The sequence below is a fragment of the Engraulis encrasicolus genome, chromosome 12, assembly GCF_034702125.1.
Source record: "Engraulis encrasicolus isolate BLACKSEA-1 chromosome 12, IST_EnEncr_1.0, whole genome shotgun sequence".
In the NCBI taxonomy this organism is placed as follows: Eukaryota; Metazoa; Chordata; class Actinopteri; order Clupeiformes; family Engraulidae; genus Engraulis; species Engraulis encrasicolus.
This window is the reverse complement of record NC_085868.1, coordinates 24525261-24542973: the sequence shown is the minus strand read 5'-3', so window position 1 is coordinate 24542973 and position 17713 is coordinate 24525261. Positions and strand designations below refer to the sequence as shown.

The 17713-nt window shown below is 41.3% G+C and overlaps 1 protein-coding gene across 1 annotated transcript; it reads left to right on the top strand.

Annotated features, from left to right (window-relative positions):
- The first annotated feature begins 309 nt into the window (after positions 1 to 309).
- On the top strand, positions 310 to 7916 carry tdo2b (tryptophan 2,3-dioxygenase b). Its single transcript, XM_063211826.1, has 12 exons — positions 310 to 411; positions 859 to 961; positions 1388 to 1478; positions 2041 to 2111; positions 2508 to 2635; positions 2855 to 3041; positions 3770 to 3877; positions 3976 to 4087; positions 4640 to 4697; positions 4963 to 5042; positions 5397 to 5487; positions 6434 to 7916. The coding sequence occupies exons 1-12, from the start codon at positions 377 to 379 to the stop codon at positions 6609 to 6611; spliced, it is 1242 nt and encodes a 413-aa protein (XP_063067896.1). The 5' UTR covers positions 310 to 376; the 3' UTR covers positions 6612 to 7916.
- Positions 7917 to 17713: the final 9797 nt, after the last annotated feature.

The window sequence follows — 17713 nt, the reverse complement described above, 5'->3', positions numbered from 1 at the left end:
CTGATAAACCACACATGTGCATACCCCCACCCCCTCAAGACCCTTTGAAAATGTAACTTTTAACATGGATTGTGTATTACCAAGATAAGAATCGAAACATGTGAAAGGGTTTGGGGGGGGGTCATTCGCCTCTGTGCTGTTCTGTGTGTGTATGTGTGTGTGCGTGTGTGTATCTGTTTGTATGCACACACCTTGCACGTACTATCGGCCATCTCTCAAACGCTCTGTGGGTGGGCAGCGGTCAAGGATGGGCCATTTGATTGGTTGTGTCGAATACTTTAAAAGCAGGCAAACCTTGAGGGGATGACCAGATCCTATTTGAGAGTTTTTAATCTTACACGCCTTCACACCACACAGAGAGCTACCAGAGAGTATCATGAGCGGCTGTCCTTTCCTTGCCAAGAAACATCCGTAGGTTGATCTTTTTGAATGCCTACATCCACGTCTATTGGATTTTGACATAGTAGTAGCAGTAGTGGTACTGTTGACCTTTTTAAAAGCTTTCATAGACTGAAGATGGATTTTTGCATGGATACATTTTTTTTTCTTGTTTTGTTTTGGTATTTTCAAAAATGTAAACATTGCCACAAGGGAAGTTGCTGAGACTGGATCTTTATTTAGCACATGATTAGATTACAGGAGGTTATTGGTTTGATGTATTGATGGATGCATTGATCATCATACGTAAACAGCCAGCTGTTTCAAGATAGTGAAATGCAAGTTGAACATGTCTACATATGTGTAATATTGACTCTCTCTCTCTCTCTCTCTCTCTCTCTCTCTCTCTCTCTCTCTCTCTCTCTCTCTCTCTCTCTCTCTCTCTCGTACACTCTCTCTCTCTCTGGATCCTGTCAACAGATTGTTTACAAGTAAGCACGTGACTGCTGAGGAAGAAGATGAGGCTCAGAAAGGCATCAACAAAGCCACCAAGGGAGGCATTGTTTATGGCGATTACCTGGAGGTAAATGCATTGATGTTGCTTTTATTTACTCAATCCTACATAGATTAGTGTGTTTCATTCTGTTTGTCTTTGTGTTATTGTTTTCATTAATGGATGCATAGTATTGATAATTAAGCAGTGCTGTAAATGTTTTCAAATTGTCATAGCCTTCATTTACATTTCACTATTAGTTGATTTTACGGAAACTGTTCCAAAAAAGCAGTTGATTTGATTTTAGATTGTTTTTAAACTCTTCCAAATAGCAAAAAAAAAATTGCACACGCGGATATTGCATATTGTTATCTGCCATGACGTGTGTGTTTGTTTGGACTGTATTTCTAACTTCTCACTGACCTGTTCTAACTGATTTACTGTATTATCATCAGTCATGTCATGTGTGTTTTAGTTGTGTTGTATTGACTGACCTGTTATGACCGCTTTCTGCAGCTGCATAAGGTGCTGAATGCCCAGGTGCTGCAGAGTGAACTGAAAGGAGACAAAGTCCATGATGAACACCTGTTCATTGTGACCCATCAAGGTATAGTGCTGCACAACATGCTTAGTAACAAACACAAAAGGCTTTCGTACAAAATGGTTTTTAATTTCTCCTCTGAGGATCAATTAAGAAAAAAGACTTGAAAATTACATTTAAATGTCTTTTGGGGTTTGGGAAAAGAGCTCTTCAAATACTCACAAGCAGCAAGTGGTAATAGCAGGCATGACATGGCAAAATTCAACATTTGGGCCACAGGCAACACAACTGGATTATGTAATCGGCAACTTGTATGATCAACTGTGGGCGCAATATTTAGTGGGCAAACAAAATACTCCCGCCAAACAGACATTGCCCCCCCCACTCACGCAAACAGGCGATGAGAAACAAATGCAAACACACACACACAGAGAAGTGTTACAATTTCAGTTAAAAAATACAGTAGTGCTGTCAAAATAGAGAATTACTGTACATACTGCAGTAAAACAACTTTGTTTGTTCTTGAATATCCTGTTACCATTTTGTTTGCTTTCTAAACATGTGCCATAATGTAATGTATATGACAGGGTGTTCCCACTAAAAATTTATTTCTGTTTTGCTTTTTCAGCATATGAGCTTTGGTTCAAGCAAATACTATGGGAGCTTGACTCAGTGCGGGAGTTGTTCATTAATGATGGCGTAAGTAGTTTATATTGTAGTCTGTGAAACATGTCCGTTTATCACATACAAATGTATGTGTTTATCAGTGATTATTTTTCATTTTATATCATATTGGTAATATACCGATGTGTTAATTGTACTATGTGACTCAATCTATTCTAAGTTAGTGTTGTAATGTCATTTCTTTTTTTAATGTTGCTGCTTCCTTCCTTAACACTAACACAAATTTCTCCCTGGTGAATCTATAATAATAGTTCATCATAGGTGCTTTTGCACACCAAAATTTGAACGGATGCCAACATTGCATCAAACCTTGCAAGTGTAATGGACGGTGTGGAGGATATTTGTCCGCTGTTTTGCACCTAGGTGTATAGTGACCTAACGTACAGTACATCATGTCTCATTTGATGCCAGGTGCGGGATGAGAGGAACATGCTCAAGGTGGTCAGCAGGATGCATCGCATCACTATGATATTCCGTCTCCTAGGTGACCAGTTTTCCGTTCTGGAAACCATGACGGCCATGGACTTTTTTGACTTCAGGTAAGCCATGCATCACAGAAGTATAAAACAATGTATAAACGACGCATAAGATGTGTTAACGTGTAAGATGTTTTAACGTACATTATATTAGAAATAAAAATGTATAAATGTATTTTAAATTTGAATGTAGTATGTAGATGTTTTATTGTAGATGGTGATAATGTTTCAAGTAAGAATCACTGACATTATTCTCACGTATGGTCCTTTTCCTCGTCACAGGGATTACCTTAGCCCAGCCTCTGGCTTCCAGAGTCTTCAGTTCCGCCTTCTGGAGAACAAAATTGGCGTGTCAGACAAGCTCCGCGTGCCCTACAACAGACGCCACTACAGGGACAACTTCCAGGGCCCAGACAGTGAGGTGCTAATGCACTCTGAGAAGGAGCCCACACTGCTGAGACTGGTTGAGGTAAAACCCCAGTTAAACGCCCTCTTGACAACTATTACACGCTTAAACCTTAAACATCTGTAAATACCATACATAATACAGTCTCTGGAGACTGATTTTAAATAATGGCCCATCTAAACCCACACTGCTGAGTCTGGTGAAGGTAAACCTTAAATGCACCCTCATGATAACCATGACACACATAAAATGATAAGTTACTATATGTCTGCGGACCGATTTTAAAGCAAGGCCCATCTAAAACCTCCCCAGTACAGAGCTCCTGCACTGAGTGAGAAGGAGCCCACACCAACTGAGACTGGTGGAGGCAAACCCATTAACATGCCCTCCTCATAACCATGAACTATTCTGCGATGAAGTGACCATCACTAGTGTTGTGTGTGGTAATGTCTGACTCTCATATCACCGAGCCTGGCTCTTTGGTGTGTAGTGGTCAGAGCCTCTGTTTGGTACCCCAGGAGGTCTGAATTACAAAGATATTACAGTATGCAGTCATAAAGATTATAAAGGGTTTTACAGATACTACATTATAATGACTTTGTCTTGATCAGTAGTACACATTCAAAATCTTAGGGTACTTTACCGTGCATCTGGGGACCGGTTTTAATGTATGGCCCATCTAAAACCTCAACTATCTGTCTGCTTTCTCGTTCCCTCTCATGATTTACTGTCTAAATAGAATTAGTCTGAAACAGTTTATAAATCTCACTTCTATTTGTTTTTCCTCTAAGCAATGGTTGGAGAGGACGCCAGGTCTTGAGACAGATGGCTTTGACTTCTGGGGGAAATTTCAAAGCAACGTTGAACAAGGGTTCAAGTTTCAGAGACAAAAGATTGAGGTTTGTATGGTTTTTTTTGGTTTGTACAAACAATGCAATTACAGTCTTCTCAAGGCAGGACCTAACCCTCGTCTTCTCATTTGCTGACCCAACCACAGAAAATGGCGGACTCAGAGATGAAGGAGGACATGCTGGAGGATCTCAACAAGCAGATTGAGCAATTCACAGCCTTGTTTGATGACAAACGCCATGAACATCTTTTGAGCAAAGGTCAGTACAACATGACACAAGAGTCATTACTGATGCCCACTCTGCCTTCATCAAACCTGAATATTCAAAGGTACACTGTGTAAGATTTGTAGTTGTTTATTTCCGGAATTCATGCTACCCATTCACTAATGTTACCTTTTTCATGAATACTTACCACCACCATCAAATTCTAAGTATTCATTATGACCAGAAAAATTGCACTTCATACATGAAAAGGGAATCTTCTCCATGGTCCGCCGTTTTGAATTTTCAGAAATAGCCATTTTTAGCTGCAAAAACGACTGTACTTGGGCCATACTAGAAAATACTAGTTTATGACTTCGTAAACTTTCATGAAAAGATCAAATTTGGCAATAAGCAGCCCAGTTTCAATGAGCAATATAGTTGCAGTATCTTTTTGACCATTTCCTGCACAGTGTACCTTTAAAAAGAGATATTCTATTCTATTCTATTCTATTCTATTATGTTATATTATGTTCTATTATGTTATGTTATATTATTCAGTTTTAAAAGGAGAATATTTTTGAACGTTTGTTTCATTGTGTTCCACAGGTGACCGGCGTCTGTCTTACAAAGCGCTTCAAGGAGCCCTGATGATAAATTTCTACAGGTAAAGCACAAATCTCTCTATCTAACCAGGAGCTATAGGCATCTGGCAAGAGTCAGTTTAGCAGTTCTCACATAATAAAAAACACAGTGTTAATACAACACTTAGAGAGGCGATTTAACATCTAAGGTGTGTTTGCTCCCAGAATGTTGAATTAAGTGTGTTGCATGTTTTACTGTGCAGAGCAGATTTACACGGCGAACAAATGTGTTGGAATGAGGTCCCATTAGTGGTTTCAAAAACTCCATGCTCTTGTCTTCCTATGCAGAGAGGAGCCCCGTTTCCAGGTGCCCTTCCAGCTTCTCACCAGCCTGATGGAGATCGACACACTCATGACCAAATGGAGATGTACGTAGCACATATCAATCAAACACATTCATCATTTTTGTGTATCTGTTGATGAAGAGAAACAGGGAAACAATGCAGGGCTAAGTCAAGTCCAGCCTACTTCCCTTCGACTATTTGACTTACCTTTGTCCACCTACATTTTCATTTGGCAAATAATCCAAATGAAATGTAGCTTTGTTGTCAAGTATATCTCATGTATGATAGACATAATATCAAAATCCAGTTCTTTCGGACCAAAAATAGAACTGAAGCAAGTTGTTCATGTTCCTCAACTGAAATCAGATTGTTTTAGTAAGAAAGACAACCAAATTAAAACCTAAAATTTTCCTCCATTTTCCTCTGTCCTCCTAACAGATAACCACGTGTGTATGGTCCACCGCATGATCGGCAGCAAAATGGGGACAGGCGGCTCATCTGGTTATCACTACCTGCGCTCCACAGTCAGGTGAGTTGATGGTGAACATGTGCACGTGACAGAGAGGCCACCGCCTGTATATAGAATAGAATACAATAGAATGGAATGCCTTTGATTGTCACTATTCAAGTGTACAATTTACACTATACACCTTCACAATGAGATTGAAAACACTCACTTCAGTACAGGACTTTAGAAAGTATGTACTTTACAGCACAGAGGGCAATTCACAAAAAAGTATGTGTATAAAATATTTATAAGCTGGTATTGGCAATCAGTCACAGATTGTCATGCACACGTGAACATTTGCCAGACACGCCATCGTCACATGTGAACATGCGTCAGACATATCACTGCATGTGAGTCATGTCAACATCTCACATGCATGTGTTTTTCTGCGTGATGTTCCAGTTCTGAGTGCGGGGGGCCATAAACCGGAAGGGTAACCCTTTTGATGAAGATAGCGTTCACACGCGAGGAGGGCCCATAAAGTTTTACCGCATGGTTTATGGAGCACTCCTCACCGTATCTCATCTCAAATATGTTATCTGTTATTAATTGGTATTTTGTTACTAATTAGTGACCATAGCAGTAGGAGTAGCTTACCTGACAATCTGCTGCCCTATTTATTCAGCAACAGCATAGAATTTTTGCATTTCAAATTGAAATGTTTTCACTTGAAACCACATTGTTTTTTGCTCAGCTGTGGTGTAATGGTTAGGGAAGGCTGAAGTGCCCTCAAGCAAGGCACATGTCTGCACATTGCTCCAGGGACTGTAACCAATACCATGTAACATCTGAAAGTGGCTTTGGATAAAAGCATCAGCAAAGTGTACAAGTAGTGTAATGTACCGTTTTGGTCTTATCAAATTTACAACAGCGTCCCTGTTTTATTCCCTTACGATAGTTTGTCAGTTCCTTTGTTTCTCTGTGCATTTGTATTGACTTTTTTCATTTTTATTTTGTTTTGTTATAGTGATCGCTACAAGGTTTTTGTTGATTTGTTCAACATGGCCACGTACCTGGTTCCGCGGGGCTGGATCCCCAAGCTGAACCCCAACGTCCACAAGTTCCCCTACACGGCCGAGTGCTACGACAGCTCCTACAGCTCATTCAGCTCCTCAAGCTCATGTAGCAGCGAGGACTCAGATTAAATAACAGCAAATTATTATAACTACTTAAGACTCACTAATTACCCCCTTGACGATGCGAAGCGGAGCTGATTAGTTAGTCAAGTCAAGTTGGTTTTATTGTCCTTTTCTTTGCATGCGCTGGTACATACAAAGAATTGGAATTACATTTCTTACGTTCCCATGCAGACAGAGATAGACTCTAGACTCTAGGTGTGGACATAGACAATTAGACATAGACAGTATACATACATTACACCTAGAGCACCTATACAATACCCGTTATGACTAACTATTATCAGTAAGCTTAACTTCAGAAAAAGGAAAATTACGTTAACAGGCCACATAGGTGACATCGCTTTGTCAACCTTGCAATGTCACTTGTGAGCGCAAATTTCCACTGCATCATCTCGAGCAGGTTCCTCAGCATAAAGTTTTTTTATGCAAATGTGTAAATACTCACCACAGTATATTCTGTTAATTTTGCAATGTACAGTATATATTTTGCAGTGCTAATTTAACACTCAGTGGGACGAAATACACAATACAGAAGATGTAAATGTGATCCCTCTGTTAAATGTTAAGTGTTGAATCAACACTTACAGTATTCATTTGTAACAACACTCATAGTCAATTTAACACTCTCCTCTATTTGGTCCCACTCACTGCGTTGAATTATAACCACGGAATTAGAATATCTGCATATTTGATTATTATAATATCAATAATCTGTATTGTATATATACTTTGTATAATATCCGAAAACAACTCATACTGACAACACGTGCATATTTCCCTTGATGTTGCGCTCATTTTGATGTACGTATGTTGAGGATAGCGTGTAAACTATGTATATTGTGTGTATAAGAGCTGGTTACTATAGTGAATGTAGCCTAGACTGTTAGCGTTTCATATAGTAGAGGCACTGACTAGTATGTAGAGAGCAGAACTGACTATTAAATAGCCATTCTCAGAAAACTGAATGAATGTATTTTTTGATTAGTATTTAGTTACTGTTTGTTTATTTATAGTAAAATACCAGTTACATATGTTCATATATTCTTCACAACATCAATCATTGTGCATTGATAAATTATGTTTTGTAATGTGTTTATTGTTCCGATTATTATTTTGTAGTGGTGACATCACTGTACATTATGCGTGGTAAGATTTAAATTGTTATGTTAAAGGAAGTTCATATTGTTAAAGTGTCATAATGATACATTTATGTACAACAAATTGTACTTTACTCAGAGTGATACTTTCCTGTTGAGAACAGGCACATACTCTGTGGATTAAAGGTTGTAAATAAACTTGAACTGATTACGATGTCATGGTCATGTCCCTTACTGGATTATCACTACCACTAACTGTATTGCATGGTCACACAATCAATCAATCTATCAATCAATCAATCAATATTATTTATATACTGTAGCACATTATCATACATAACTGTCATTCAATGTGCTAAAGAGTAAAGAAAGAGAAGATAAAAATATGTGTATTGTATTATGCTATATTGTATTATAGATAGTAAATAACTAAATAACTGTCACAAAAGGCAGACCAAAATCAAGCTGTCTTCGATTTCTTTTGAAAACATGATACTGTTGGGGTAGTTCTAATTTGGACTGCCTTTGGCAGCATAATGATTAAAATAAATGCCATTTCACCCTGTCTGGATTCGACCCTAGGCACACAGTAGTAGAGGGTTACACAAGACTGGGAGTTGGAGTGGGGTAGTTAGTAGAGTAGAGTATCATTTATTGATCCTGAGGGAAATTAAATGTTAGCTGATATTGCTACAGCTGAGGTTTCGCCTAAAACTGAATACTGTTGCTTGTAAGCCTAAGACAACCAAATTGTTTCCGTCTGTGCAGTTATCAATTGACTTTTTCGGGAGTCCAGAGAAAAGAGCTGGCCCCACTGGGACTCAAACCCAGACCTGCTAATGGGACTACGCCACTACACCAAAGAGCCAGGCTCACTGGCGTGACTCTCAGAGATGGAAGTAGGGAGATTTTGTTATGTTTTATGTGGGACCCAAAGCCCATATCAGAGTAAAGGACCATACCTTGGCTGGTTACTTTAGCTTTAGTGGGCCTGTTTTGGTCACCCAGGCTGTAGTGCAGAGCATTTGTCTTTCAGCCCAAAGAGTAGAGCTTCAGTGTTCTTTAGTTTTAGAAAAACATTTTCTCATCCACATGGTGACGGTGGACAAGCAGGTGGATTTATAAGGGCCAGTAGAGGTATACAATTGTGTGTCATTAGCCATGAAAGTCACTGTTTTGTCCTCTTCTGACGCTACATGGAGGCAGCACAAAGAGTTGTCAGCGGCCTTACTCTACAACATTTTTCAGCATTTTTAGTAATACATAATTTCTTGGTCATTGCCATTCTATAAATAAGATGGTCTTAAAAGTGTAAATAAGTCATGAATAGGTGGCCGAACACTGATTCGACTGCTGTCCACCAATTGTCTATGTATATCCACACTGACACTTGCCGGATCTTGTTTGCGACTTTAACTCAGAAAATCTCAAATATTTGACATCAGACATACTGTACATGTAATGTATTTGAACATCAGAGTGGATTTTCAGGTAGAGACCAGGGAGAGAAATATGTGAAACTACAATGCAATAATAAAGTAGGCCTATATCACATAGTTAAATTTGAATTTGAGTGCAATATGGCATGAAGGAGTTGGTCCAAGACATATAGGTAAAATCTCCTAACAACTGGAATAGATAAAGGCTGGCTCGGTGAAAATCAGTAGGGTCTTCTTTGAAAAAACTAACAAGAATCAGTGAAATTTTCATTGCATGTTTGCAGGTCTAAAGTTCCCTTAGTAAACCGAGTGTGAGCATGCCCTGAGGCCTTGGGGGCCCGGTGCGGTAACAGTTGGACACATGACAGTGACACGAGGCCTACTTTAGGACCCGATCACCCTGACCCCGGCCCGGCATGGGGACTGAAACACATTCCCACTCGCATTTGCTTTTTTTTTTCCAAAGATTACAGTCTTGCTGCTGGTGGTAGTGGGGTGGTTGAGCAATTCCTCTAACTGTCTGTGTTACAAAGAGCAAGCAAACATTGATGCGTAGGATGGCTTGAGTCAACAAGCATTTGGACATTGCAAAACACATGCAGAGAAATAGGTAGTTTTGGTGTGGTTTGGTTTAGATTGTGTCGATTACCATATCATTTAATTTTTTGCAGAGGTAGAAGTTCCTTGTTGTCACTGTTCAAGTGGAGTGAGATGTAATTGTGCCTGTATTAATGCATGCCAAAGGAGACATTAATAATTATAATTTTACAAATACATATAAATGTATAATAATGTTAACAGATTATATGAAATTGTTTGTGTATAGTGTTTTAGGTCAGAATACATTGCTCAAGGTCGTGGAAACAAGGAGGCTGAGGTGTAACATCAGATAAGATATCTTTATATCATTTCAACACATTGTGGACATTTGGTGAGCAGTTAATCATTTCATTAGCTTTGAGTTCATCACACAAACATCGACTACTACACGTAGACCCCATACTTGGAAAACACGATTATGTAATTGACAAAAGCTATCACAGCTATGGTGCAATATTTAGAAGACAAGCGAAATGTCCTTTTATAGGGACCTAGACACACACTCATGCACACGCACACATGCACGTATGTACACACACACACACACACACACACACACACACACACACACACACACACACGCACACGCACACACATGCACGCACACACACACACACACACACACACACACACACACACACACACGCACATGCACGCACGCACGCACATGCACGCGCGCGCACGCACGCGCACACACACACACACACACACACACACACACACACACACACACACACACACACACACACACACACACACACACACACAGTCTGCTTACACACACACACACACACACACACACACACACACACACACACACACACACACACACACACACACACACACACACACACACACACACACTGCTTACATACACATACACACACACACACACACACACACACACACACACACACACACACACACACACACACACACACACACACACACACAGTCTGCTTACACACACACAGACACACACCCACACACACACACACACACACACACACACACACACACACACACACACACACACACACACACACACACACACAGTCTGCTTACATACACACACACACACACACACACACACACACACACACACACACACACACACACACACACACACACACACACACACACACAGTCTTACATACACACACAAACACACACACAAACACACACACACACACATGCACGCACGCACACGCACACACACACACACACACACACACACACACAACCACACACACACATGCACGCACGCACGCACACGCACACACGCACACACACACACACACACACACACACGCACGCACACATGCACATACTCTAAAAACCTGAACAAATATACCAACGATATCTGCAATCATGGCTGATCATTCACAAGATATCCATCGCTCTACTTTGCCGTAAACACACGTCATACATACACACGTGCCATACACACATGCCATACACACATACAGTGTGTGCTGTATTTTCAATATGTCGTGTAGGCCTTTATTTTATATTTCGTATTTTGTTTTCTGTTCGCTAAAGCATAATTTTGTAACTTTGGCTGCTTTTGCGAAACTCTTCACACAGATGCACAAACCTATAACCAAATTATCCAAAATAATAGCACAAAAACTGCTTTGCACTTAGTTTGCAATTTATAACACACACTTTGAAAATTGCCAAACACTCATTTTGCATATGTGTGAACACAACTCACTGCTTTACACACAATTTCCAAAAAAATGATGAACACACGCCTTGACTTCTATAACCTCCTCGAAATGAAAATACATGGGTTCTGAATTTTGTTTATAACTTGACTGCGCGAACCTAACTGCGCACAACTCAACCTCTGATTGTTGGAAACCGCTGTCGATCAAAAAATTAGCTCACGTGGTTGGCTGCCAGTGTCTTGCCCCTCCTCATAACATCATGTTGATAAACACTGAGAACCCATGTATAGTGTGATGTGATGAGTGTGTTCATGATTTGGTACAAAAGCAGTTCATTTTACAACTAGGCCTATGTGTAGAGTTTAGCAAACCGTGTTGGGTTTTGCAGTGTATCTACACAGTTTTGCTGGCTTGGTGAGGTTGTTGTATTTATGTCAAGAGTTCTGGAAAAACAGCTTAAGTCTCAAAAAGGAGCTGTAGCGAACAGAAACAAGCGGTAAATGAAAAGTTACTCCACTGACGACTCTGCTCAAGTCTGCTCTACACCTTTTTCAAACATGGCCACAAGGGGGCAGAATAAGTCTACACAATGGATGGATGAGTGACATTTTTTGTGGTGTGGTTAAAGCCCAACTGGGAATCTTCAGCTCCCATTGTCATTGTAAAACAGCACTCCACAGCACACACGTGCACACTGCACAACTGCATTTATGCCTCACCCGTGCAAGGGGGAGAGCACTGGTTAATAACTCCCCCCACCAACCTGGCAGGTCGGGAGTCGGACTGGCAACCGTTGGGCTACCCCTGTCTGACACCCTAACCACTTACCCATGACTGCTCTTGGGGGTGACATTCATTACAGAATGAAGCATGAAGCATTTCTGATCACCATGGATCTGCTGTATTGTTGTCGAAGTCTGCCTTCATGCATAACTTGATGATATAGTACTGTATATACAATTCAGTAACCGTTGACACTGGCAAGTGTTCATTTTATATAGGCCTACAGTATTTTACACAAAATTCATGAATGACTTGAAGAACCCTCGATCAACGTCTGTTGCAATGATGTATTTCTCTCTCTCTCTTTCTCTCTCTCTCTCGCTCTCGCTCTCTCTCTCTGCTGCCCGGGCCCCCTTATCACATCTGTCTGTCTCTATTTCCTTAATTACAACAGTTCAGTCAAGGTCACTGCACCCCCCACACACCCCCAGGGGACAGGGGGTAAATTACCTCCTCTGGCAAATCATGCCAATCACCAGGAGGAAGTGGTGGTGCTTAGATTGGCATCACATGACAGTCATGGAGGATGCCGTGCAGGGTGGAGGGTTGTTGTGTACTGTAGCTACTGTGGATACAGCATTGAGGATGAGACATACTACTGCTAAGGGTGGAAGTGATGGTGTTTACAATAGATTGGCATGGCATGTGGGTCAGGGTCGCATTGCAGTAACCAGGACTGGACTGGGGGAGAAATAGGTCCCGGGCATAGGTCTGTCATGTCGAATAGAGTCTCATATCTTGTCAAATCCCTCTCCACTAGTTGGCAAAAATGTTATTCTTCATTCCTGGCTCCGAACTATATCACGTCACGATTTGTCACAGAATTTCCCTTCTGTGTGGGCCTACAGAGACCTGTATCCTAATGGGCCCCTGGTCCTCTTATTCAAGCCCTTTTGTACAATAGTGTATTGAAGAACCTATCTGAGCTGCATATGGAAGTGGTGGTGCTTGGACCAGTGTTGCCAGATTGGACGGGTGCCCGCCCAATTGGGCTACTTGGGATGAGCGTCGGTGGGCAAAAGCGGGAAAAATTGGCCATTTGGCGGGTTTTTTCAGCCACTTTGGGCCCATGGAAGTCAATGTAATTTGTTGAATTTGGGCGGAATTTAGCGCAATTTGGTGTTTTTTGAGAACCTTTTGGGCGGGACTTGGTCAGACACATCTGACAACACTGGCTTGGACCTGCATCGCATGGCATGTGGAGGGTCCAAGTGAAAGTGAAAACCCATTGGGAAACTCCAACTCCCATTGTCATTGCGCCCTAGGGAACAGTGTGGCAGGACGGTACAATGCTCAGAGTACCTCAGTCATGGAGGAGGACGGGAGAGAACACTGATTGATTACTACCCCCACCAACCTGGCATGTCAGGAGTCGAACCAGCAACCTTTGGGCTACAAGTCTGCGCCCTAACCGCTTACCCATGACTGTGAAGGTGTAGGTACCGTAGTAGGATGGCGTGTTCATGGAGCGGGTTGGGGGATGACGGTGTAATTTTTAGGTGGTGTTTACACTGGATGAGTGGGTAAGTGTTCTGGGTGGGACATAATTAAACTGGGCCGGGACTCCTCCTCTCTCTCTCTCTCTCTCTCTCTCTCTCTCTCTCTCTCTCTCTCTCTCTCTCTCTCTCCTCTCTCTCTCTCTCTCTCTCTCTCTCTCTCTCTCTCTCTCTCTCTCTCTCTCTCTCTCTCTCTCTGTCTCTCTCTCTCTCTCTCTCTCTCTCTCTCTCCGGAGTAGAGGAAGTGGGTCTCCTCTGTGGTTCCAAATTAGCCACCATGTTTGCTTGATTTCAAAGCTGATTGGTTTTCCACCCCACCATGTCTATCCCTCTCACCAACCACCACCAAATGCAGTACACCACCTCGTTATTTCCTGCCGTGGTGTACGAGATTAAAGATATAATGAAATATAGAAGGGGGGAGGAGCAAGGGGAGATGAGGGAATAGAAAGAAAATGAAAAAGAAAGAAGGGAAGATGAATGAGTAGAAAGAAAAGAAGGGGGGAAAGTGTATGCATGAGTCACTCATCCCTTTGGGATTCCACTGTAGTTTTGCGAAATACGCCACCACGGTCAGTACTACTTTTTTCAACAAAACACACAGATACAGAAGCAAAGGGTTTTGAGCTGGACAGACTCAGATCGATTTCAACATAGTATTCTTTTCCCTTCTTCTCTTCACTTCACCACGCCCACATATTTTGTTGGTTTTGGCTCGGCAGTATCCCTTGAAGAAGCTCTGCGCTCATACACTGGAATGGGCTCCTTCGAGATGATATATTAAAGCCTGACCCTGTGTGTCTTCATCTTTTCCCTTGACCAAGACCTTCCAATGCTCTCTCTCTCTCTCTCTTTGTTATTTTTCCACCAAAAAACCCTTGGCCTCAATAAAAGGCTTCCTTTAGTCGTTGCCAGTTTCCCCATTATCATGTTGTCCAAGAAGCAAGGCCGATTAGGCTACAGAAATCCCTGAGAGTGAAAGTTCTAAATGTTTTTTTACAGCGATCCCTACCTTCTTTGAGCTGCAATGCAAACTAAGAGACTATTTACACATACCCTATTTGGATATTTTGGAATGCTCGTTGATTTTGACCTCTTGTTTACACATAAACGGACGTTTAGAAGGCGCAATTCAAAACTCTTTTTTTTGGGGGGGGGGGGTGCCTTCCCAGGTGAAAAACCCATATACTTAAAGTGTACTTTTTTTGACCGTACTTAGTACAAAGTGTACTATTTTCGGCGACTTAAAGTGCGCTTCATTGCACTATTAGTGCGCTGAAGCACTACTTAAGCAGTACTTCAGCACACTTGCAGCACACTGAGGATGCTAAATTGGCACCGCTTTTGGACAACTTTAAGTGCACTACAAGCATACTTTTGAAAGTATGCTCCAAACACGTTTTTCATGCATTCGTATGGCATTAATAGTGTGCTTGAGTACACTTCTATAACATTTTATTGTTACTAGAAGTACAATAAAAGTACATTAACTTCATGCTTCTTTGGACTACATTGGAACATTTTAAGTATGTAAAAAGTATATCATATTAAGTATTGTAAATATATAACAGGTATGCTTGAAGTATATTTACAGTACACTCCCAAGTACAACGAATAATATAAATGTAATACTACAATCCATGCTGGTTCTCAGAGCTTGTACATTACACACAGCCACATGTTACAGTAGTGATACAGTATGCATGCCTAGCACGACTGACATTTACAATCATTGCATTGTTACAGAGATTTCAGATACACATTTCACTTTACTTCCTTCTTGTTCCACCTTCCTGCAGTTGATCATTTGAATTGATCATGAATGGTGACCCTTGATTCTTTGTTTGAACAACTAGTTCCAACTTACCTCTCACCATGATATCATGGGAAGTGTGAGTCTATATATACCAGAACATATACGTGACCATCATAATGACGGTGGGAACATGGCCATTTTTTGTGTACCACTTTAAAATGTTAAAACTCCTACAATAAATGCAGAATATAACAATGAGTAATATTTTCATGCAAACCAAAGATATTCCTTAGAGGTAAATGGCTTTCTGTTTGAGAAATTTAGCTCAGAGAAGTGCATTGCATCATGGAATATGCATGACGATTAAATGCACTTTGTGTAATCACACTTTAAAGATACATATTTGGGTGAAGTATAATCATGGTGCACTTAGAAAAAGTATACTTCCAATATGTTAAAGTGATTTACTTTAAAGCACACTATAGAAAATCACACTTCGAAGTCACTTGGGTGAAGTATAATCAAAGTGCACTTAAAAAAAGTGCAATTGCAATATGTTATTAAAAAATACACTTTTAGTAAGTTCACTATTAGAACACTATTAGTATATTCCTCTAAATACACTTTAGCCAAACATCTTCTAAGTGCACTTGAAGTATGGTTCGCAAAGTGTACTTTCTTTGAGAGCAACTTAATTACATCTAATTTTAAGTACACTTTAAATAAGCATATTGTAAACATACTTTTCCTTAGCACAAAAAGTGTGAGTGCGCTTTTAACATGCTAAGTACACTTCAGTCGTGCTTTTATTGTACTAAATTGAACCACTTTTTCACCTGGGTTTATTTCGAGATACGACTGTCTTTTTCCTATCACAGGAAGCGAGTGGAGAGAGGGAGATGGCAAAGTACCCAATCGAACCCGGGTCAGCCGAATAGCAGACGAGTGACCTACTGTTAGCCACAGCAGGGCTAAACAAACCTGTAACAACAGTATGTTTATCCACATGTCCTGTTTATTCGTACGTAAACGGATACAAAAAATATCCACATCTAAAAATATCCACCTAAGTGTAATCATCACCTAAGTATAGAAGGATTGCTCTGATGGATTGATCTATCGTTGTGGTCCTGTTTTTGTCACACTCAATTTTGGAACTTGTGACACCAACTCCTGCCAGTTTCCAACAATGCCACGTTGAACACAGAGAGAGAGAGAGAGAGAGAGAGAGAGAGAGAGAGAGAGAGAGAGAGAGAGAGAGAGACCAAGACAGAGACCGAGACCGAGACCGAGACAGAGACAGAGACAGAGACAGAGACAGAGACAGAGACAGAGACAGAGAGGCAAAGGCACAAAGACTCAAAGACACACAGACAGAGACAGACAGTGGCAGAGAGACAGACCCAGGCTGGCCAGCTTTTGTGCATCTGTATCCAAAGTGGACTACAGTGCAGTCATGCAAAGAGCATGGGAATAGAGCAGAGCAGTGGGATATTCTCTCTCTGGCTCTCTCTCTCTCTCTCTCTCTCTCTCTCTCTCCCGAGCTTCCTCTTAATTCCCTACATCTGGCCTGCAGATTGGGATCGGAGATTAATGGAACTGTCACAGAGCTCGCGGTGAGGACTTCGTTGTTAACGTCTGGCCTCAATCAGGCAGCTGCCTTCTAAAAAAAAAGTTGCGATTGGGCTTCGAAGTATCTGCTGAGTTGTCTACTCTTTCCTCCTCTGTCTGTCTGTCTGTGTACTGTATGTGCTTGCATGTCTGTTGTCTGTGTTATGTGTTTGTACTTTATGTCAGTCTGGGTCTCTGTCTGTCAGTCTCTCTGTCTGCCCGGCTCCATCCATCTTGTCTGTCTCTCTGTCTGTCAGGCTATTTCTGTCTGTATTTGTCTGTCTGCCTGCCTACCTGTATGCCTGCCTGGATGATTGTCCGTCTGCTTGTCTGCCTACCTGCCTTTCTCTCTATCTTCCTGCCTCCCTGCCTGTCTGTTTGCCTACCTGCCTGCCTCTCTGTCTGTGTCTGTCTGTCTGTCTGCCTGTCTGTCTGTCTGCCTCTCTGTCTGCCTGCCTACCTGCCTCTCTGTCTGTCTGTCTCTCTGCCTGTTCATCCATCCATTCGACTGTCTGTCTCTGTGCTGTCCCCGCCACTCTCCCTACCACCCTTTATTTGCCCATGTGTTCCTTTATACTGCTGGAAAGTCTGACTTTGACTGGTGTTTTTCATAAGCACCTTGAAGTCCACCTACCACACACAAGTATGCACAT

What these genes read in the sequence shown, in the direction of transcription:
- tdo2b (XM_063211826.1), top strand. Translation starts at nt 377, where the DNA reads ATGAGCGGCTGTCCTTTCCTTGCCAAGAAACATCC. An exon ending in CACTGCTGAGACTGGTTGAG is followed by an intron (nt 3,042 to 3,769) that starts GTAAAACCCCAG and finishes TTTTCCTCTAAG; the next exon opens with CAATGGTTGGAGAGGACGCC. An exon ending in TGAACATCTTTTGAGCAAAG is followed by an intron (nt 4,088 to 4,639) that starts GTCAGTACAACA and finishes TGTGTTCCACAG; the next exon opens with GTGACCGGCGTCTGTCTTAC.